Source organism: Lissotriton vulgaris, chromosome 2_1 (assembly GCF_964263255.1).
Source record: "Lissotriton vulgaris chromosome 2_1, aLisVul1.2, whole genome shotgun sequence".
Taxonomy (NCBI): Eukaryota; Metazoa; Chordata; class Amphibia; order Caudata; family Salamandridae; genus Lissotriton; species Lissotriton vulgaris.
In genome coordinates, this window is record NC_141687.1 from 68,254,902 (window position 1) to 68,278,888 (window position 23,987).

At 43.3% G+C, this 23,987-nt stretch overlaps 1 protein-coding gene across 3 annotated transcripts in view; it reads left to right on the forward strand.

The window, feature by feature from the left end:
- The window catches only part of TNS1 (tensin 1), a 1,287,061-nt gene that overhangs the window by 1,241,091 nt on the left and 21,983 nt on the right, over window positions 1–23,987 (forward strand). For 2 of the 3 annotated variants that reach the window (XM_086954487.1, XM_086954486.1), the window contains 5 exons: window positions 2,533–3,419; window positions 11,871–11,957; window positions 15,125–15,256; window positions 18,764–18,856; window positions 20,682–20,759. In XM_086954487.1, coding sequence (XP_086810613.1) covers window positions 2,533–3,419; window positions 11,871–11,957; window positions 15,125–15,256; window positions 18,764–18,856; window positions 20,682–20,759 — 1,277 coding nt within the window. Of the gene's footprint in view, window positions 1–2,532; window positions 3,420–11,870; window positions 11,958–15,124; window positions 15,257–18,761; window positions 18,857–20,681; window positions 20,760–23,987 lie in introns of those variants that run through there. The other variant, XR_015308332.1, reaches the window with a different exon arrangement.

Below are 23,987 nucleotides of genomic sequence, written 5' to 3' on the forward strand. Positions count from 1 at the left end.
TTCAAGGGTGCAGGGGTGTCCAAAGGACACCCTGTTGCATCCCTGAAATTGATGTGTGCACATTTGTTGCGCAGACACATTCCCTTAGGGCATGTGTGTGCGCAACATAAAACTTTGAAAAATGCACTTTAGTGCATTTTTCAAAGTTTTTGCTATTTACCACGTTGTTTAACTTCGCGGTAAATAGCGGCCCCAGATTGCGAATTCGCAATTTTTAAATGGTTCATTATTTGCATTTAAGGAATCTCAAATTGAGATTTAAGGAATCTCAAATTGAGATTCCTTAAATGCAATTCCTCGCAATTTAGCGATTTATATAATTGCGATATTGCATGTATGTGCGACATAGCACTTTTAAAATAATCAAAAAAGTGTTTTTTTCAAGAAAATCGCAAATTACCACCAACTTGAAGTTAGTGTTAAATTGCAATTCCTTAAGGCCAAATAGCAAATTTCTGGTGATTCCAGAATTTCATTTAAGGAATCACAATTTGCAATTCCTTAATTGCATTTCCAAATAGAGAATCACAAATTTTGCAGTTCTCTATCTTGCAATGGCCTTTTGGAATGATACAACCCAAAAGGCATTTTTCCAATTCGCAAACGGGCCAATTCTGAGAATCTGCCCGTTTGCAAACGGGAAAAAAGGGTGATACTTATTGCCCCAAGTGACTAAACTATATTTTGATTTCTCCAATTATGGCATTCATAAATAGTACCAGTTTTAAGGGAAATTCGCTCACCAAACGTCAATTTGCAGATTGTTTTCCAGTAAAAACAGCAAAAATATGTTTTGGTTAATCTGCCAAAATATAATAGGAAAAAAGTCGATTTGCATATTTGTCTCCTATAGAAGGTATTTACTTTAAATTTTCCATTGCAAATATTTTTATAAAGAAACCTCTTATATCGAAGTCTCCAATTTTTTTTCAATTATTTATTGGGAATGATATAATTTTGTACTGTTGTGTCGTACTTCCACGCCATTATTTTTGGGCTCTTAAACTTAGTACTGTGGAGTAATCGGCCTATTGTCTGTGCACCCTGGCTTCTCTTCATACATCTGTCAAGTTTCACTGTTGTTCTGAGAGAGCTTTAACGTCTCGCTCAATAGACTCATGGAGGAGAGAAAAAAATCCACATGGCAATATCCATCCTAAGCCATGGAGTGCCTTGTCCTTCAGACACACCATACCTCACGTCACATGTTCTGATGGAGAGGTCTGCACCCCCAGGCACCCTGACCTCTCTTGCTGTCAAGACTACTCTTTGTTCACAAAGCAGCATTACTGCTAACAAGGCTGTTTCAGTGATTTGCCAAAAAGACCTATGACACCCCACATCAAGATTATCATATTGCATTTTGTCCGAATCATAGTTGTGCCAGTTCTTACCCTCCCCATTGTCCAATTCTGCTCCTATCCACCTTCTCCAGGGAGGTTCCTTAGCATCCTCATTCATAAACTTCTTCCAAGAGTCTTTACGCCGGTAACGCCAGTAACGTTCTACAGTCCGACGCGGATGCCACTGACATGAACAGCTGTTCATGTCAGAGGCTTCCGCGTCGGACTGTAGAACGCAGGTAACTGCCCGTTAAAGGAAACAACACAAGCGTGATTTACTGAGACCTCCTCTTACATACGGTGCCTTGTGAAAAACCCAAAAGACTCCGATCAAGGATCCTGTGATTTTTTACTCACCCAATCAAAGAACTGCTTTCGTTTCACCTGACCAGGGACAACTTGTCCCTCGTCGGATTAAGTTTTTAGACTCTTCTTCAAAAAGGAGTCATGAGGTCCTGATGAGAACTCCCAACCCATTTGGAGTTCGACACCCGTAGACCGCTAGTTTATACGCCATATGATCTCAAAATATTCGCAATTTTTGTTCAAAATCACAAACATATAAAAAAATATTGTTTATGGTGTGGTGATTGTTTTATGTAAATGGTTAACAACTTTTCCACGAGTATGAAGGTGACTGGGTGAATGTGGAATGCTTGGATTGGTTGGGAAATAATGTATGCTTGGTAATGTTTTTGAATTGTATTTATTATTCATTGTATATAATGTTTCTGGTCGCAGGGATGTAAAGATATGTAAAAACTGTATAAAATAATTGATATATGCATTTAAAGTGAATAAAACAAAATGATCAGTCAATCCGACTGAACAATTAGTCTTAGAACCCACTTTGGTTTGATTCCATTGTGCTGTGACAAATAACAGGCAACAAGGAGAACAGTATTGGCAATTGTTTTGTTTATTAGTAGGTCAGTGGCTTGGCCTTACTGTTGGGAGCCCATACCCAGTAGTGTTTTGTACATTTCTCCTTCAGCACCAAGCATCCTTAAGAGAGATGCCTGGGGATTCTGCTAGCTACAAGGTGAGTCTTTAATAATATTCATGACAATAAGTTTGCAATTAGATCTCGATTTTTCAGAGTGCACCTACCAGAAATAGTTTGTCATCAAGGGTAGCTGATACTAATAGTTATAGAGTACTAAAACCGAATTTTGTTTTCCCCTTGCAGGGTATCCATCCGCAGCTACCCCTCGGAGGAGAACAGTATGCGCCTCCCCACCCCAACGCAGCCGTCGATGGATTCAAGCTTCCGATCCAACAGTTTGTCCCAACCCTCAGCACAGAGCAGTTACCAAAACGTGTCGACTTCAATGAACTCTGCTCCCCACAGTGGCAGCCCCATGAGTCCCTACACCAGTCCTGACTACGGCATGAGTCCCGCAAGCACGCAGACCGATTGCGGGGTTGGACCACAAGTCAACATTGCTGGTGTGCATGTGGTCCCTGGAAGTCCACATGCACTTCACAGAACAGTGGGGACCAATACCCCTCCCAGCCCTGCGTTTGCACGAAGAATGGTCAACCCGAACATGACTCCTGCCCCGGGGAGCCCAAGCATGGCCAGGCACCAGATAGGCATGCATAGCAACATGGCTGCAACACCAGGAAGCCCAAGCCTTGGTAGGCACCAGGGGATGCTGGTTGGCAGTGCCCCTGCGACCCCCGGAAGCCCCAGCATGGACCGGCATGTTATGTATGGATTTTCAACCCCCGATGAGAGACGGCCAACTCTTTCCAGGCAGAGCAGTGCATCAGGTTCGCAAGCTCCCTCCACGCCTTGCTTCCCGGTCTCTCCGGGATACTACCAGGGAGTTAACAGCCTCTCCTCTACGCCTCCTGACTCTACCTACAGGCAGGGAAGCCCTGTCTCCCAACCCTCCCTGCCGGAGAAGCGGAGGATGTCCTCCGGGGACCGAGCCAACAGCTTACCCAACTATTCCACGGTAAATGGAAAAGCATCTTCCCCGGTGTCCAGTGGCATGTCCAGTCCAAGCAATGGAAACACCTTGACCTACCCACACACACTGCCCGACTTCTCCAAATTTTCAATGCCTGGTAAGCACAGCAGCTGTTGCGTGACAGAATATTGAAATGTTTCTGTCCATCTGCATCTGGTAATTTCATTGTGAGCTACATCTCAGCACCAATTTCTAAAAGTAAACAGTGAAAAAAGCCACCACTCTATGGTATTGCCTTCATTGTTACTCATGAAACTACTTATTTTATGCAAATGCCTACTTTTTCATATCATGACTATTAAGTTGAAGTAACATTACTATTTTCATATAATCAAACACTACACCATTACAAATACTGAAAATATAATGCATACTAGAAATACATATATTTTTATGATGTTAAATGAGTTGAAAGACACTTTCCAGTACAGCATATGCCAATCCCTGGGACTACTGTATTTGCAAAATGGATCATCATACAAAACAAAGGTTTGAACATGAAAATACCCCTTTCCTCTATAAGAGCTTCCAAAAACATGTGAGGTCCATCACAGATGAAGCAGGGAGTCTTCCAGATCTGTCGGTCTAGAGCAGAGACGACCCATTCATGACAGGCCCCAATCAACCACTGAATTCACATTAATATAACAGTCATTTGTTTTTGCACTCCCTTATAAAATTGTTTGTAGTTCCAAAGTGCATGGTCATGAATTAGCAAAAGCATCTATCATGCTTCCCTGTGCACTATAACAACCGCAAAGGCAGTATACATTTGAGTAGTTGAATTTTGCCTTGGTTTTTCTTTTCCCCCCACACATTTCGAATTCTGTTCTCAGCCTTACACACGCAGATGAAGACCATAAGATAATGTTCTCGTGGCGATACATGTACAAGACAATTTGTAATTTCAGTGACATATAAAATGCTCCTTAAATATAGTCCCACAAACCATAGCAAGCTCATACCCTGACAATGTGTGTCAATGTTTGTTGTTTTCTATATCTGGTGGACACCCACCATGCAAAGGTTGGCTAAGATTTTTGACTTCTCTTTATTATCTCTATTCAAATTGTCTTCCATTCTTACTTGCCTGTTCATATAATAGTGTGAGACCTAAAGGGAAAAAAATGTTTTTGTTCAGGTTGTACCCAAATCACAACACACATGTAGTATGTAGGGTGGCTTGTAACCAAAACATGTCATCACTGCACAATACACAAGTTCTGCTATGACACACAGCGCATTACACAAAGTAATATTAATTCCATGGATTTCATGTCCTGTCTTTAAATCTCTGACTCCTTTTTAATACAGGAGTGAAAGAAGGAGAGAGAGAAATGCTCACATGTATTAATTAGAGGATGGACCATAAGGCTTAATTGGTGAATTTTTACCTTTCTTGATTCCAACCTCAGCTGACATATTGGCAGGTAACAAAATATAGAAAAAAACAACAACCTTGAAGGGCTCCGGGTAGAGCTCATCGCAGACACCAGATTAACATTTTTCAATTTCCAGATTTGCTTTGGTGCAGCACAGAGGAACTTTCCTCCTTGGGGGATAAAGCGCTTCTCTTCTCTCTTAGTCAGACCCTCAACTACACTTTCTCTGGTGTTTTACTATACCGTGCACCGAGTCCTGCTGAAAACTGGTGCTCCTCTCTACCCGACGTAAACTCAAATACTCCCATTTTACGCTTCTGGGTGACCTGAACATACATTTAGATGACGAGTCAGGCAGCTTGAGTCAAACCTTGATCAATGACCTGGGCTCGTTTAACCTTGATTCAATCAATTCCAATCCCACTCACATAGCTGGCCATTTGCTAGATCCCATTTTTTCTAATGTCACTGGCTTCATACAGCCTCACCCCGACCATTACTCTGGACTGATCAATTTGCAGTCCCCTTTTTTCCGATCATGTACTCCCCTATCCCGATCAAACCCAAATAATGAGCTGAAACTGGACCAAATTGGACATCACAGCTCTTAATACTAGTTTATCGGATACTCTTCCCTAATTAGTATTCTAAGTTGACTCTGGCTTCCCCGTGGCCGACAACTGGCTACGAAAAGCTCTTGACTTAATCCTTCCAGCCAAACTTAGACCTGGGGCCAGGAAGCACCCTCTAGCCCCATGGTGTTATGAGACCCTGCAGAAAGAAAATAAATCCTGTGAAAAACTTGAAGAGCCTGGAGAAAGCAATATGATAATGATGCAAAATCATTTTTTAAGTAGTCCAGAATATTTATCATGCTCATTGCAGAACTGCCCGATCTACCTTCTACTCTGAACAAAGACTAAAAGCACAAATTTGTCACAAGAACTTCATTAAAGTCGTACAAGGCTTTTCCAATCGCAGCAATATTGTGCCCTCTCCTTCACTCTCGCAGGATCAACGCGAAACCCTGGCAGATTTCTTTGTCAATAAGGTGACAAATATCGGCCTAACTCTGGCTTCAGGAGCTAAGGGCGTCTTTCCACCCGAAATTGCTTGCCCTTACCCAACCCTTTACTTTCCACCACACACGAAAGTAGCTCCATCAGATAGCTTGTCACTACTATCCGTCTTACACTCTTTTCCCCCTTTGGATTCTGCCCGATTTAGGGACTTATTACGGTCCATCAAATTGGGTTCCCCGATTGACCCTCTCTCTCCCTCCCTCTAAGGTGTGCTCCTCGAGTCCGCATATCTTGTCTCTATTAGTAGATCCTTTGAATTCCTCATTAAGAGAAGGCCACATACCTAAAACCTGGAAACACGCCATGGTACACATTCTGCTGAAAAAGCCCCACTTAGACACTTCTAACTGGGCAAATTATAGACCCATTTCACTACTGCCCATTCTGTCTAGAATCTTAGAAAAACATGTTAATACGCAACTCCCTACTTATGTAGAAACCCAAAATGCCTTTCACCCCTCCCAGGCAGGATATAGAGCTGATCACAGCACAGAAGTCGCCCTTCTAGGAATCACAGAACACCTGCGTCAACTGCTAGACAGGGGTGGCACGGCCACACTGATTTTCTTAGATCTCAGTGTGGCCTTTGGCACGGTGTCTCACGACAAGCTTATTGACTGACCGGCTCGACTCAGCTTCGAAAACTTGGCACTTGCCTGGCTAAAATCCTTTCTGACTGACCACACCTTTCAGGTTTTTTCTACCGATACAGCATCAAGTTCGCACTCACTCACCTGGAGTGTCCCACACGAATCTGCTGCCAGCCCTTTGCTCTTTAACATCTATATCCACCTTTTAGCAGATCTAGTTGAAAGCCTCAGCTTGACTATTTTGTCCTACGCCGATGACACCCAGATTATTTTCTCTCTGTTGTCGGAACGGGAGCTGGCTAACAAGATCTTCTCTCCTGCCTCAGCCATGTTACCAACTGGATGAACTCTAACTCTCCTAAACTAAATAGGGATAAGACTGGGCCCCAAGCACTGGCCGTACATTTTCGGTTGCCTCCCCAAACTAGTCGGCAAGGTGAAAAGTCTGGGCGTCTGGCTGAACTCCACCTTGTCCATGAAGCCTTAAGCAGCCAAAATTACCTCCTGTTTTGCCATTATGAAGTGACTTAAAAAGATTCTATGGGTGCTCCCCTTTTCCGCCAAAAGAACGGTCCTTCAGCCCATGATTCTTTCTAGACTAGATTCTGATTACATCCTTTATCTGGCTCTGATAAGGCAGTAATCAGACACCTTCAGGTGGTTTAAAATGTTAGCGCAAGGCTGCTTTTCTGGCTTCCGAAACATTCTTCAGTGTCCCGTCTTCTTCAAGACCTCCACTGACTTACCGTCGATAAATGTATGACGTTTAAGGCTCTCTGCTGCTTCATGTATAAAATCTTGACCCACACGTGCACTGAATTTCTGCTAACGTTGTTTGTGCCCTAATTTCCCTCCCGCACGCTGAGTTCTAGTCCCTTTTTTACTTCCTAAATTCAGACGCTCACTCCCTGATCTTGTTACGCAAACAGTTAAAAACTTGGCTATTTTAGGTCATGCACACTGGTTACTTACCAATGTCCTCCAGCACTAGGAAACCTCACAGTTAGTTATGCAAGAATTAATATTATTGATAATAATAATAATAATAATAATAATAATAATATTAATAATAAAAATAATAATAACAACAATAACAATAATAATAATAATAAAAACAACTGCAACCTAGAAAGGTTCCAGGTGGAGCTTATCGCAGACACCAGAATTGAAGTTTTTCACTTTCTACATTTGTCGGTGGAATTTCCGATCGTTGTGGTGGGTATTGATATATTTGCCACCAGATTGTTACTACAGGAACGTGCATTTTACTTGGAGGATAACCACACTTTAGTGGGGAAAATCATTACATCTTGGTAGAAAATCTTCATTTATTAGATTTTGCCCCCCCCCCCACCATGGCAGCTGACGGAATCCCAACACACGAGTAGACAAAAACTGTGCAGCCCAAACTCTAATCTTTTTTCTCAAAATGAAAGATTAGTCTTTATTGGTCCTGCAGCATCCACTGTACTATAATTACCAAACACACGGAACAAAGTATCCCTCTACTGGGATAGAAGCCAAATGTTAATAAAGGCAGCTTTGCCTTGCCTTTAGCTGCCATGTTTTCACTCCCATGTGCAATACGCCCTTGTGAATTCCCATAGCAGCCCAGGTTAACACAGGAACCTGGGCTGCTATGGGAATTCACAAGGGCATATTATCAAGCCCATTATCGCCGCTTTAGCTGCAGTTTCCTGCCGATAATAGCAGCGGTAATGTATCACCCTTTCTTGATAATATGGCCCATAGGGTCTCAATTCACATTTCATGCAGTTTCAATTCACAAATCACAAAATATTTTTTCTATTGGCATTAATTGTAGCTCTTCCTCATAATGTTAGAAAGCTTCGCAATGAAATGGCCTCCGTGCTCAGTCAAGTCAAGGCCTTCTTTGCCTGTCCTTGATTCCTGTCCATCTCTTGTAGTGTGTATTCTACATCACTGTCAACGCATGGCAACATCTCCAATCATAAGTCAGTTGCCTTCTGAGTGCTCCTGGGTACAGGTTCTGTAAGGCCAGCGTAGCAGGCATGCATAATTGAGTGCATTTCATTTTACACTTGTTTATGTCAAATTCCCAATATTACCCTATTATGCCACCTGGTAACATTTTAGTGTTGAACTACAGGAACAATGCATATGACCACACTGCAAGAGGTTGTTTTTTCTAAAATATAGAAATAAATGCTGGCTTTGCGTTTCATGCTATTACCTGTAATGTTTTTAGAATTGTGAATAATACCCCAACAGCAAAGGCTGTGAATTAATTTCGCATCCCCTTAGTTTTTTTTTATAATGTCTTTTTATTGGTTTTCTAGCGTAGACCAGCAGTATTGTTACATATCTCGGGGTTCTACCTGGCCTGAAAGCTTTGGACCCACTACCCATGGGCCCAAAGACATGTCGTTGAGTGCAACGTCGCTGGAGCAGGGAATTCCAGGTTACTGTAGCCCCACACATCCCATTGAGCACACCTGCAGATGTGGGTGCGTGGTGTCTAGGGTACTAAAAGTCCCTTAAAGGGATCAGGGAACCAGTATTAATTCAAACAGTTGTCCATTAATGAGTCACGCAATCAATAACCACTAGAAACGGAATATGCATTTCAACATATTTATTTTAAAATAGTTATTTTAGAACTCCTGTACCTAGTGCACAGGATATGTTTTAGTATTATCACAGGAGATTAAAATTAATAGCCGTTAAGCATTTCATGAACAGTGAAAAGACAGGAAAAAGTTGTAACATCACAATTTGTAGCCTTTAACACCCTCACTGTGCTATCTCCAGGCGCTGTGCTAGTTCTAGCAGATGAATAAAAAGCAGCCTATTTCTTGAGTTTCTAAGGTGGTGCGCTGACCTGGAACAATAAGGTTTATTGTCTGTTTGGAATAGTGTGCCAGGTTTTCCGAGCACAAAGGCAATGAGATTGTGTCAGTGAGAGGGCACCATCCTGCCAGCAATTTTCGAAGGCATAAATGCTTGGCAGAGCCTCAGAGAGTCTTACTGGATACTTCTTCAGTTAAGGTGGAATCTTGTTCTGTGTCCTTCTGTATTTGCATCTGTATCTGCGCCCCGGATGTAGTTTCTCTTTCATTCAGTGGTCAATTCATGGGGTTTACGCAGGGATGACCACTGTTTTTTTTTAACCTAAATTACTTTCATTCAATCCGAGACTTAACCTGTATGACCGAACATGATGAAAATACGTCAACGCGGACTACGTTATTTTTACATATCCACTGTCAGACATTGAAACATGGATATCATGTAGCTTGTAGCAGACTTGTGTCGCTTTATGTGTTTGCAAAGTCATTGTTTCGATGATTTGACACTTTTGCAAGTTCTGCGAAATATAATAAAATGTTGAATGTGGACTAAAGTGCAGACAGGCCGACTAAAACGGAAATTACAGCTAAAATGGAACCTGATGTGTATGTGTTTAAAAACCTAAACCTGAAATAAAGAAGCCTAAAAGGAAGTGATTAAAATAACAGAATTATGAAGAGGAATGATCATAGTGTTTATAACATCCCTGTAATAATACTAAACAATAACTGAATGTATTTTTGCATTATCATGCTTATTACAACTTCATGACACATTTACAGAACCGAAGCACAGGCTAGAAATCTGCACCAGTAGGAATCAAAGTTCATCACTTGTTTTATGTTCAATAACATGTTTTCAAAATTAAATGAAAAGGGTCTCTGTATCGGAAAATATGATTTTACGACAATATCACATTTCAACGTTAAATCAGTTTGTATCTTTTGAGCATTCGCCGCTTTTGAGATTCAAGTCTCCAATTCTACTTTCACAAGATTATAATTTTCTACTCCCACCTTCTTTCTCATGTGTTAACTTCCATCAATACGACCTCTCCCAGCCTCTGCCTCCTGTCTATCAGTCCTCTGTGCTCTCTCGATGGGACCAATATTTTGTGAAATTTCCTAAGTCATCCTTTCCATTTGTATATCGTTTTATCCTCCTCCATGCAAATGTCCATCCCCTTTTTCCTTTGCTGCATCGTGGTAGTTTTTCTATTTGTATAGCAACATCTACATTATATTTCATAACTTCATACATATGTTCTGGTTCACAGAATACTTTCCCGATCTGTGTTACTTCATATTTGGAAAAATGTGCATTGCGCAGCATGTAGAAATTCACAAACACAAATTTGGGAAGAATGCTATAATTAAATACAATTTGTCTTGTACATACTCATGTGTTACTTTCACAAAGCTCATTGTCAGGATGTGGCTTGAGGTGTGGTTTGTGCAGCACCATTTTCTATAATACCTCGTCCATGAGTATTAGAAATGTTCATTGATCTTGTTGCTGAGAACAATACATTTTCATAGCGTACATTTATTGTTCTCATTCTCATTGTTCTCCTTCTACGGTAATCTCTAAATGTTTAAGTATTTGAAGTTTCCTCATTATCATGCTAGTGTCTCCTCTATTGTTTACTGTGTGAAGTAATCCCTTTTCATGTCATAATGTTTTTAATCTCCCTTCACAATACTATGTGTAAATTTATACCCTGTTGAAACAATGTGCCTTATTGATGAAACTACCAAGTGGTAGGTACGTATTGCACAATCATCGGTTACATGCTATAACTAGGGGTGTACGCAACTTGCAGTATCTTAGTTACACAAAATTACAGCGAAAATGCTCACGATTAGGTGGATTTATGTGATGTGTGTAAGCCAGCATTTATTTTTATTGTATTAGTGCAAAATACACCTGGTGTGCCAAATGGGCCCAAGGATTGCATTTTGGAATAATAAAATAGTTCTAAATGCAACAGAACACAAACAGCACAACCAGCATTCGCTTGCGCTCTCTTCTTATGATCTGAATTATGCATTATTGTGTAGTTTTCTGTAATCTTACATCACACAAGTAACACGAAATTACCACAATGACTCTGATTACTTAGCTGTAGTTACAATTTCACCCATGCCTAGCTATAGCCTAATTATACCACACTTTTTGTATCACAGAGTCCTCGCTTTTCTTTATTGTACTCGCGGGATACTGCCAAATTTCGCATATCTCATTAGTGCCTCAATTTTTCAAATCATACCAGTGTCTCCTTTCTGGCTGTCCCTGTTGTACCTCATGCACTCTCACCACTTGGTTTCTCTGTTTTTCCTCCTCTGTATTCAATACCACTCTCGAAGAGCTTTGATGTGACATGATTTAGTGTATGACATACATGTTACAAGTTACTGACACATCACAACATTATGTAACACATCATGTACCTACTAAATTTTACTTTAGTAACATCTGCACATGTTGTTTAAGAGGTGGATCACTTTCAATTATTTAGCCGTCTTGTGTTTCCATGGTGTAATTCTGTTTCCCTCCACCAGCTCCGTGCTGGAGGAAGTCTCCTTTGCATAGTATTCTAACGACACAACACCTTGCGTCATATGTAAACAACCCGGGTTCACCTTTTCCATGTCTTTTCCAGATGGCAGCCCTGAAATAAGGGCCAACGTGAAGTTCGTCCAGGACACCTCGAAGTACTGGTACAAGCCGGATATCTCCAGAGAGCAGGGTAAATTACAAGCATTGTTGTGCACCGCTATCTGATACACGGAAAAAGACACATTCACCAACAATTTTTTTCCCTCTGTTATTTGGTTTCAGGACACTGTATACGTCATGTCTTTCTTTCATCAAACTGGCAATTTTTAACAACATAACGAGCCTGATTTATGAGGACTTGTGTTACCTTTACGCCACCAGTTAGTCACTTTTTGTGACGCACCAGCGGTGTAAAATATGCGCCATGTTGGGTCATATTTATAAAGTGACACATCTAGGTAGATGCGTCACTTTGTAAACCCATGCACTACAGTATACCTGCACCAGGCATAATGTATGCAGGGGGGGGGCATTCCGACGCAAGAAAGGGTCGTAGAAGTGACGCAGTAAATTCTCTGAGAGTTCCCTGCGTCACTTCTAGGGCGCAAATGCGTCAATATCTTACACATGCCTCACAGCAGGCGTAAGACTGATGCAGGCACATTTGAAATGGGACTTGCCCATGAGACTACCCATTGCCCCTGCAGATACGTCAGAAATACTGACTTATTCGTAACTCCTTGTGACATGATGCGTCATACTGTCAATATGAAGCATCATTGGTGTCGCAAGGAGGGTGCAATGAAAAGTGACGCATCGCTGTTTTTACGCAGCGATGTGTCACTTTTCATAAATGAGGCCCAACGGGTTGAAGCAAAGCTTGCTTTTTTGAGACGATAGCTGAATTAAAAACTGATATTTATCATCTATGTAATCATGGGTGTGTTTGTCAGAAGCTCAGATATTGCAGAATGAAGTGTTACCACTGGGAGGGACTGGGTGTAAAGTGGACAGCCTTCTAGCAGAGATGTAGAGATTAAACACAACACAAGCATTTATTTATAAAGTTTTATACAGCGCGATGGGTGGTGGTTTCAAAGAAGTGGACAATTTAACAGTACAACTTTTAACTTGCAACCTTTGTCTGTATGGGAGATGCGGGTGACCAAATGGGACACAGTCTATGGTAGAAGGTTTGATAACTGTGCATGCGAAAGAGGCCACAATCCTTTAGCACCATATTGTGTTCCTCCTCTGTATCCAGACGGTCGATTAGAGCATCATCGGGGAAGACACAAACTCTCCAGCACATGAACCAACTCGCCTCCCTCCTCCATGTTCATCTGCTGCAGGTTGATGCACCCCAAGCAGAGCTCTGCGGGCAGCCATACTTTGCCCTGACTCAGATCTTGCAGCAGGGCACAGATCTATTTTCAGGGGACAGCAGACCCTCTGCGTCAGACTGACTGGGGTATGAGCTGTCAGCAGCCACCCAGCAGTATCAGCAGTCAGGCGTCTCTCAGATGGTCTAAAAGCGGACATGGCAAATGGTGGTTCGAAGGCCTCTCTGGCCAAAGCGGATACATCTAAAGTTTCTCTTTAGTACCCAGGGTCAAACTCAACTCATACCATATTATTCACAGAGTTCCTCCCGTGTAGTGTCTGGGCCAAGGATATTACACAGCAGCTAGTAGTCGCCGGCACATAGGGGCAAGCAGGACTATTATACCGTTTAGAATGTGACAGCCCTTCCGCGTAGACCAGATAAATGCATGGAACCAATTGGCTTATACTCTGTGTGCATTGTATGTTTTGTGTGAATTCTACATACTTCTCACACTACTGCCTTGATGTATCCATGTCATCCTGAAATGTAACCTTTACATTTAGTTGTAACACATAAAGGCTATTGTGTGGCTGTACTTCAGTCCTATCAAACAGCACGAAACATCGCGTTTACCACTGGTCCTTGACCGCGTGCTCTCGGAATGTGCTTTAGATATTTATTGACAGACCCACCGGCTCCTTAAACATATTTGCTGACAGGTTGGCTTAACATCCCCTCTTCAGTGACGGGCATTCCTCTGGGCTGCCCAGACGTGGCTGAGTCATGGTCATTTCAGACCTCCATGGCCATGACTAAGGCGTGAATCATGGGCTTCGGCAGCCAACAGGCATGGGGCATAGTGGAGGAATCCCCCCGACGCCGCAGTGGTCCTGGTGTGAGTGTGACATTCTGACAGTCTCGCCCACTAGTGACCTCATTGTTGGGAAACTGAAGGGGGCTTTAACTGATCCAGGCAGGTCATTTCTCTGGAATCATAGGAGCACCAGACTCGGGCTTTGCATTTTGTCTGTGTTTCTGGTAACTTCCACCTATGTTCTTGGAATTGAATGTGACTGCGCGCCTTGGGTGCTTTCCTGTTAGTTGTGGTCCTTGCCAGTTTAAGGTGTACCAGGGCTGTTGCACAGTAGCAGACACTGAAACTGAGGCATAATGCTTTTAGTACACTCCTGCATTAGGTGCCAACTATTAGACCCGCAGTGAGACCCTGGCAGAGGGTGGGAGGGAGGCTGCTGCCTCTCTCTGCCAAGGTGCCACCATTTGCCTATCAGTGACTAGATAATTTCAAGTCAGTGGCGGATGCGAGGATAGAGCCAGCCAGATGTTTTGGTTCTCTTTGCCTGCTCCAAACCCCTGCCATATCAGCTCTGAGTGGTGCAAAGTGGTGCATTTCCCCACACGATTCTGATGTGGCCTGGCCAGGGGGCAGCGGTGGGACACACCAGCTCACAGCTGGAGGCAGAGCCACATCGCCCCTTCTCAGTGCTCTGAAATGCATGGGGGGGGGGGGGTCTCAGAGGCCTGCCTCACTTGCAAAGTAGGCCTGGGTAATGCCCATGGATTCCATCACCCACAAGGAGTAGGGCGAGGCTCCTGCCGCCTCCGCACCGTGAGGCGCACTGGGTACCCATGGAAAATGTCCCTAACATGTGCCCGCACCGCATGACAAGAGAGGAACCCTATGCATTCCCCATGGCCCAAGGTCGTCTGTGGGCACCATCTCTGCCTCATAGAGTAGCACATCAGACTGGCAGTGCATGCACCGGCAGGGCGATGCTCACCACAGCCTCACATCCTCCCGCCACCACCCACCCACCCACCCGCTGATCCAGGTGGGAAAAACAGTAGACTTTCTGGTTAATACTGTGAACTGTTTAGATGCCATTAATCACTCTGCGAACCTGTTTATTCACTCATGTATGTTGTTGTGGGAACAAGAGGGAATAATAGGTCTTTTGGGATTTTTTTTTAATTACAGTACTGTAATGTCTTTTGTTTTTATTTTTTCCCAGCTATCACACTACTGAAGGACAGGGAGCCGGGGGCTTTCATCATCCGAGACAGCCATTCGTTCCGCGGGGCCTATGGCTTAGCCATGAAGGTCGCCACCCCACCCCCCACCGTCATGCAACAGAACAAAAAAGGTATACATACTGTCACCCACCGTCCGACAGGCTGCGCTTGCACCAACCAATAAACTGACGAAAATGTCATAGGAATATCCTGCCCTGTAGTGTTTCTAGAGCAAAACTCGATTTTCATTCGCATTGGCGCTCGAAGTAAGCAAGAGAGAGTGAAAACTGGTTTAAAGTTGGAGCACTTCAAGGCAGGTGTGAATGAGTCTCACCACATAACGAGGCAACGGTCTATGCCTCAACACACAAGAGTGGTTTAATTATTTATTATATTCCTGTGTCTAAGTCCAGATTAAATATTACACAGGGGACATTTTAAACTGTACTTTTTCACCAGTACTTGTGAAATCTTCCATTTGAAGCAGCATTGGGACTACTTGACTGCTGTGAAAATTCATTTTTGCGCTTATTATGGGGTACAAATTGAGGTACAAAAAGCAAGCAACTGTAGTATCATTTTTGCAATCCAGAAAGCTTGGTGCAACATTTCATAGGTGCAGTATATGTGTTGTGGCAGGCAATGATGTTTGTAAATCTCTTCTGCCCGATAGACATTGACGTAGTATAACCATGCAAGTGTTACAAATGCAGGTTTACATTCAGTGCATCTGTGTTGAGATCAGTTTCCCAAATCAGCTCTCAGCCTGGTAAACTTCAGTGTATTTCAAAACAGTGTATCTAACGTTGCTAATATGTCACTTTATGCACTGTAGTATAACATATTTTGAATTCTGTGGGCACCGAGTCCAGACAATGCGAGTCATTTCTCTTGCATTAATATTCCTGTTCTCATAGGCCCCATGCTGTCTTGCACTCTGAAAGTAGTTCCTCATGTTGGTTTTTTTCTGAAGTGTTCTGAGGCCTTTTCCAATCGATTTCAGTCTTGGTGTAAGAGCATTCATTTACAGCAAAAATATCGTAATAAAAACATTTCATGGTATGCAAAAAATTCCACCTCTGTGGGAGTTATGGCTTTTCCAGAAATTACCTTACTACTAAGCAATCTTATTCAGAGCCTCAGTTTGCATTTGGATGTAATGTTTGGGGAAAACAATATCATGAAAAATCCCATTTCACAAAATCTATCCAGAGCTATTTTAGACTTTTTTTTTTCAAAGAACCAGCACGTCCAGTTCCATGTACACAACTGAGCAAAACTGTCCAAGGTAAAGAGAGTGTTTCTAGAAGTGAGGAAGTTGAAGGCTAGGGAGTGTGGCTTGGGGTTTGGTATAGGAATAGTGAGAGTGAGGCTAGCGGTTCCAAAGAGGATTGGTGGGTGAGTGTGGCTAGAGGTTCCAAAAAGGATTGGTGGGTGAGTGTGGTTAGACGTTCCATAGAGGATTGGTGGGCGAGTGTGACTCGAGGTTCCAAAGAGGATTGGTGGGCGAGTGTGGCTAGAGGTTCCAAAGAGGATTGGTTAGGCGAGTGTGGCTAGAGGTTCCAAAGAAGATTGGTTGGTGAGTGTGGTTAGAGGTTCCAAAGAGGATTGGTTGGTGAGTGTGGCTAGAGGTTCCAAAGATGATTGGTGTGAGAGTGTAGCTAGAAGTTTCAAAGAGGATTGGTGGGTGAGTGTGGGTAGAGGTTCCAAAGAGGATTGGTTGGTGAGTGTGGCTAGAGGTTCCAAAGAGGATTGACGGGTGAGTGTGGCTAGAGGTTCCAACGAGGATTGGTGGTTGTGTGTGGCTAAAGGTTCCAAGGAGGATTGGTATGTGAGTGTGGCTAGAGGTTCCAAAGAGGATTGGTGGGTGAGTGTGGCTAAAGGTTCCAAAGAGGATTGGTGGGTGAGTGTAGCTGTAGGTTCCGAAGAGGATTGGTGGATGAGTGTGGCTAGAGGTTCCAAAGAGGATTTGTTGGTGAGTGTGGCTCGAGGTTCCAAAGAGGATTTGTTGGTGAGTGTGGCTCGAGGTTCCAAAGAGGATTGGTGGATGAGTGTGGCTAGAGGTTTCAAGGAGGATTGGTGGGTGAGTGTGGCTAGTGGTTTCAAAGAGGATTGTGGGTAAGTGTGGTTAGAGGTTCCAAAGAGGATTGGTGGGTGAGTGTGGCTAGTGGTTCCAAAGAGAATTGGTGGTTGTGTGTGGCTAGAGGTTCCAAAGAGGATTGGTGGATGAGTGTGGCTAGATGTTCCAAGGAGGATTGGTGGGTGAGTGTGGCTAGAGGTTTCAAATAGGATTGTGGGTAAGTGTGGTTAGAGGTTCCAAAGAGGATTGGTGGTTGGGTGAGTGTGGCTCGAGGTTCCAAAGAGGATTGTGGGTAAGTGTGGTTAGAGGTTCCAAAGAGGATTGGTGGGTGAGTGTGGCTAGTGGTTCCAAAGAGGATTGGTGGTTGTGTGTGGCTAGATGTTCCAAAGAGGATTGGTGGATGAGTGTGGCTAGATGTTCCAAGGAGGATTGGTGGGTGAGTGTGGCTAGAGGTTTCAAATAGGATTGTGGGTAAGTGTGGTTAGAGGTTCCAAAGAGGATTGGTGGTTGGGTGAGTGTGGCTAGAGGTTTCAAAGAGGATTGTAGGTAAGTGTGGTTCGAGGTTCCAAAGAGGACTCGTGGGTGAGTGTGGCTAGTGGTTCCAAAGAGGATTGGTGGGTGAGTGTGGCTAGAGGTTCAGAAAAAGGATTGGTGGGTGAGTGTGGCTAGAGGTTCCAAAGAGGATTGACGGGTGAGTGTGGCTAGAGGTTTCAAAGAGGATTGGTGGGTGAGTGTGGCTAGAGGTTCCAAAGAGGATTGGTGTGTGAGTGTGGCTAGAGGTTCCAAAGAGGATTGGTGGGTTAGTGAGGCTAGCAATTCCAAAGAGGATTGGTAGTTGTGTGTGGCTAGAGGTTCCAAAGAGGATTGGTGGGTGAGTGTGGCTAGAGGTTCCAAGAGGAATGGTGGGTGAGTGAGGCTAGAGGTCTCCAAAAGTATTCGTGCGGGAGGTTTGTGGGAGGTTTGCAAGAGGTTCTCAAGAGGAAGGAGAAGGAGTGTATCTAGAGGTTCAGAAGATAAATATGGCGGAGTGTGCTGAGAGGTTAGGAAGAGAAATGGTAAGGGAGTGTGGCTAGAGGTTCAGAAGATGAACAGCCAGGGAGTGTGTCAAGAGGCTAAGAAGAGAAATGTGATGGAGTGTGGCTAGACGTTCAGAAAAGGAATATGAAGGTGTGTGGATAGAGATTCAGAAGAGGAACAGCGAGGGAGAATGGCAAGAGGTTTAGAAGAGGAATGTGAGGGAATGTGGCAAGAGGTACAGATGAGGAATATGTGGGAGTGTGACTTAAGGTTTAGAGGATGATTGGTGTGGGCATGGAAAGGAGAGCCATGGAAGTGCCCTGGAATGCATGTTTATAATGAAAGAACTCAGTTAAAACGATGGAATAGAATGAATTATAGAAAATAACAGTGATTTTGAATTATTCACATGTTTGAATTCCACCGTCTTGAGTTGTGAATTCCACTTGGCTTGCCTTGTTACTGTTTGAGCGTTTAAGGGGGCATTGCTGAGTCTATAGTTGTTGCTTTGTATTTTAACCCCTGCTATCCCATATCGTAGGAGAGCCAACCAATGAGCTGGTGCGACACTTCCTGATCGAGACGAGTTCCAGGGGAGTGAAGCTGAAAGGATGCCCCAACGAACCCTACTTTGGTAAGGGAGCGATTCTTCTTCAAAGTGTACATCAGGCAACACAACCAAAGAAAGTAAAAATGGAGGCTTCTGAAGCAGTCCATTTGTAATGATCGGAGCTTCGCACTTCACAATGCGTGTGGCACAGTGATACAACGTGACTGTGGCAACAACACAAAGTCAAACCTCAATAGCGTATTTACATAAATTCTACCAGGACAAAATTGCATACACCTTAACACCACCATGCCCTCACCCCTTCTGAGTAGGTGCAAATGCAGAGTGGTAGCTGAGTACAATAGTTACCTATCTCAAGTAGTCGGTGGGAGAGAAGCCAAGAAGATGTTCATTCGGCCCACTGAGTCTTTCCTTCCAGCTTTCCACTGGCTACCAGGTGTTAAAGTTTCCGCTGCTCGGTGCGGGTGGAAGGGCTGTTTGGGGGAGACAGTGTAGTCTTGTTCTCCTTTCCATTGGAGAACACCTGATTGGAAACAATAAGAACAGTAAATGTACCTGCAAAGGTTATCACACATGTAGGATACTAAATAGAGAAAATATGGAGCGATGCGAGCTTACAGTGGACTCAGTGATGAGCGGTGCATGCAAATGCATTTTAGTCTTCGAAAGAAGCAAACAAAGTACAAAAAATGGGTATAAAGTTGACACCACTATGAGAAGGTAGCACAAAGAGATAACATGTTAATGTTGCTTGAAGACAAACCAACAGATGAGCTCATTTTAAAGTATTGTACAAAATCTGGAACTCATACTTGTGAGTTAATGAATCTACCACTAAGCACATATATGTAAGGTATCTACTGTACTCCTGAGCATATATAAGGTATGCTCACTTCCACCTAATTCATACATGTAAGCCTAGGCAGTGAATTCTGCTCCGTTCGCAGAGTTTGCAGGGATTTCACACTCCTCAGAGCTCGTGGCGTTCCATGGAGCGGAGTTTTTTCCTCGCTCGCACTCGCCAATGGTAAGTTGTCAGGCACCAGCAAAGAAATTCCAATGACAGACCACTTCCCAGTGAGATTTCTCAGTGCGGGTAGTCGCAGATGGCCCCTACTGCTTGCGTTGAGAAATCTTCTGTTCTCCTTGAGGTAGCTGCTGCTCCAGTAGAACTACTACTCGAGCGACAGAAAGAAGCAGCGCCCTCTTGCACTGTTGAGATTCTGTTCACGCTGATTTTACAGCACAGGCAAACACCCGCCACTAAACTTTTGTGCGAACGGCGCGAGGTAACCCACTCCGCCGCTCGTGGAGCTCCATGCAGCTTGGCAGAGTTTTTTTGTCACGCGGAACTCAACGAACTGCGCCCATGGTTACATATATGTAAGGTATCAACTGTACCACTTAGCACATATATGTAATGGATCAACTCTACCACTTAGCACATATATGTACGGTATACTCACTTCCACTTAGCACATATATGTAAGGTATCAACTGTACCACTCAGCGCATATATGCAAAGTATCAACTCTACTACTTAGCACATATATGTAGGGTATACTCACTTCCACCTAGCACATATATGTAAGGTATCAACTGTACCACTCTGCGCATATATGCAAAGTTTCAACTCTACCACTTAGCATGCATATGAGCGATAGCTGCATGTTCCTCTTTAAGTGTATTTTTGTTTCATTTTTGCTGTAATTCTGTTTTGAAGCGTGTTAGCCCTTTTCTCTAGATGAGCTATGAATGAGCATGAAGGGGTGCACTTTGGGTGCTTTGTTCCTCTACACTTTACAAACATGAGCAGCTGCTCTTACCCCTCTAAGCTCTTTTGTAGAGTGCACTAACTGATAATGTTGTTTCTTCCTGTTCCTTTCAGGGTGTCTCTCTTCCCTGGTGTACCAGCACTCCATCACGCCGCTGGCCCTGCCCTGCAAGCTTGTGGTCCCGAGCCGAGGTATGAGCAGTGGCTAATTTGTAAAAAAACAATAAGTGCCGGGGCTCTCGTCAGGAGGCAGCTGGCAACAGCCCATTTCTCCTGTTAGTGCCGCCTAAAACAGAACCAACTGCTAAACATGAAAGTGGGGAGAGGATGCGGCATAATGGTCTGAGTTACTGACTTCAGAGCTGGGTAACCAGGTTCAAGTCTCGTCATCGGCTTAACATCCTGTGATGCTGGGGAAATCACTTAGTCTCCCTGTAAATGAATGTGTTCTTAACTGGCGCTCATAAATAGCACTGGTGTTGACGATTGAGTGCTGGTGTTGAGGGTATACAACCCTTACAACGAATCTTTTACCACGCACTACCATTACAACGCAGCGATTACAACGCAAACCATTACAACGCATTGCGCTGGGGGGCGCTCTAGGATAGGGAATAAGTTTAATTTACTATCCAACACCTTCCCTAGTGTCCACGGGGACTGGAGTTGGAATAGTAAATTAAACTATTCACTATCCAGCACCCCAAAGCGCTATGCGTTGTAATGGTATGCGTTGTAAAAACCGCGTTGTAATGGTATGCGTGGTAAAAGTATGCGTTGTAACGTCAGACATCCGGTGTTGAGCACCAAAATCCACTGGTTCAAATTAAGCACTGGGTAAGAGCCACGAGAGACAATGCGGGGAGAATGGGTATTTGTGGAAGGCTTACAGTGGAGGGATGTGCTGTTAACATTTAATTAATGAAAAAATGGTCAAGTCATACCAGCCATGTTCTGCTATCAGGAAAGATGTTGAGCCGAAGAAACCTATGTGTACCATGCATCTGCTTGCAATGTACTCAGAGAGTCTCGCATCGCTGCAGAAGGGAACATTTTAGACTCAATACAGTGTGGAGAATTATGCTGATGCAGAATATGCAGCAATGTGCAGCTAAGGTTTGCTAAATGTGCAGCCATTACAAAAGTCACTGGCTCTGAAAACTGTGTTGTGCCTTGCATTGTATTGTAAGAAGGCACAGACCTGCTGGGGATAGAAGTGGTGAAGTCAGAATCCTGACTATGTGAGCAGGACACTTAGATGGTCCATTTGATGAATGATGCCACAGTAAGCATGAAACCCCATCCAGAGACATTGTCCCACAAAGTGCGTTCTGAGATGAATATCTTTGATGAGGGTGATGGCGCCATAGTACACACACTTCCTTCGTCCAGCGCCAAGAAACCGTAGGTGAACGTTTGCTCTACAAATCCCATTTATCATATCATATCATATCATATTGTGCATTATATGCCATTTCTGCAGCCTCTGGGCACTGCCAGCTGTCTCAGAGAACCTGGGATGATTTATTATCTCTGGAGGGGTTTTCTTATTCTGTGTCTTGTCTCATAACCTTCTGCTCCATCCTGGGTCTGTTCCCCTGACAATAGTTTTAAAGTTCTCTCTAGTCTGTTCAGCAATTAATTCCATATCTGTCACCTGTGGGTGTTCATGCTTTTATGAAGATACTTCAACTTTACAGTTGATATCTCGGAGTTTACTACCAACATGGTGTGTCTATTAGGTGTATCTTGTGCGTGAATCATGGCCTTCAAGTCCAGGGAATATAACGTTTTGTAGCATGAATCTTTTCTGGATTCACAAGTTGTGCCTTATACCGCTACCTAGTGCTTGTGCAGACAACATGGGCTTTTTAACATAGACCACAGGAGGGAATCAACTGTTGCACACGTCTTTGGCTTGCAACAATAGCTTTACTTTTTAAACGCGGTTGAGGGTGCCATATACAAAGCAGACCAACTATTATAAATGACATCTTTCCTTCTCTCCATAAAACATTTCATACGGAATTTTTTTTTTCTTATGGTGTCTATTTCCCAGACCAGAATATAAAGCCCTAAAATGAATGAAAAGTCAATTTAGTTATTATTCTTGCGTACATCAAGTAAAGAAATTATTAGGATACATAAATCGAATCCAGATCTGAAAAGATTTAAGGCAACCAGTTAGCAATAACTTAACTTCCTTGCAGTCACAAAAGTGTGCATTAATATCCTAAATTCGTCCTTGAATAAACTTAATGTTGAAAAGGAGAAATGAAGTTGATTTATGGACAGGCCCATCTCAAGACTACCTTTCTAGCAAAAATTGCAGAAAAGATTATTGATCAGCAGAATTCATACAAGAAAATAATATACTGGACTCAACTCAATATGGTTTTAGAAGCAGATTCAGCACAAATCACCTTTATTAAGGTAACAGAAGAGATTAGAGAAACACTAGATCAAGGAGGTAGGGCAGCTCTTTTACTTCTCGACCTGTCAGCAGCATTTGACACCTTGAATGATCAGCTGCTGACAGGTCGTCTAGCGGACATAGGCATTAGAGGAGAGGCCCTTGCTCTCCTAAAGTCCTTCCTAACAAGGCGGAAACAATAAGTTTTTCTAAAAAGATGTACATCCGTTTTCTGTTCACTTCCATGTGGCGTACCACAGGGATCGACATTGAGTCCAACCCTGCTTAATGTCTAAGTTTCCAAATTAGCAAACTTGATCAGACAGTTTGGGGTCTCGCCAACCTACTACTCAGATGACACACAAATTGTCGTCTCGCTAACGCAGAGTGACCTCGACATGGACTTGAGATTCAGAGAATGTATGCTACAAGGACATGGACGGCAAGTAATTGCCTAAAACACATGGATGGCCACTAATTGTCTAAAACGGAACTGGAATAAAGCAAAGGTCAAAGTTTTCGGAAAATCAGCCCTTCTTTTGGTCCCATTTGAGGTGGCCCTCGGAGCTTGGTATCTCCCCTATTCCAGTTAAATCAACCCACAACCTGGTAGTGATTATCGATGAGTGACTCACTTACAAAGAACAGGTAAATGTGGTCTCCTCCTCAGTTTTCTACACCATCAAAAGAATCCTGCCTTTTCCACCTCTCTGCAAAAAAAACTGTAGTCACTATGATGGTGCTATCGAAACTTGACTTCTGCAATGGCCTCTATTCCAACTTACAACAGAAATAAATATATGAAAAAACTCCAGACCATGCAAAAAGCAGCCGCTCGACTGCTGTTGGGCATTCCCAAATTTAAATCTCTAGCAGGTGCTCTCAAGAAGCTTCATTGGTTCTCAATAGGACAGAGAGTGATTTTCAAGTCAGTCTGTATTGTGTTTAAAGCACTGCCTGGAAGGGGCTGTGGCCACTTGAAGAGTGAATTCAAGTGGTATGAGCCA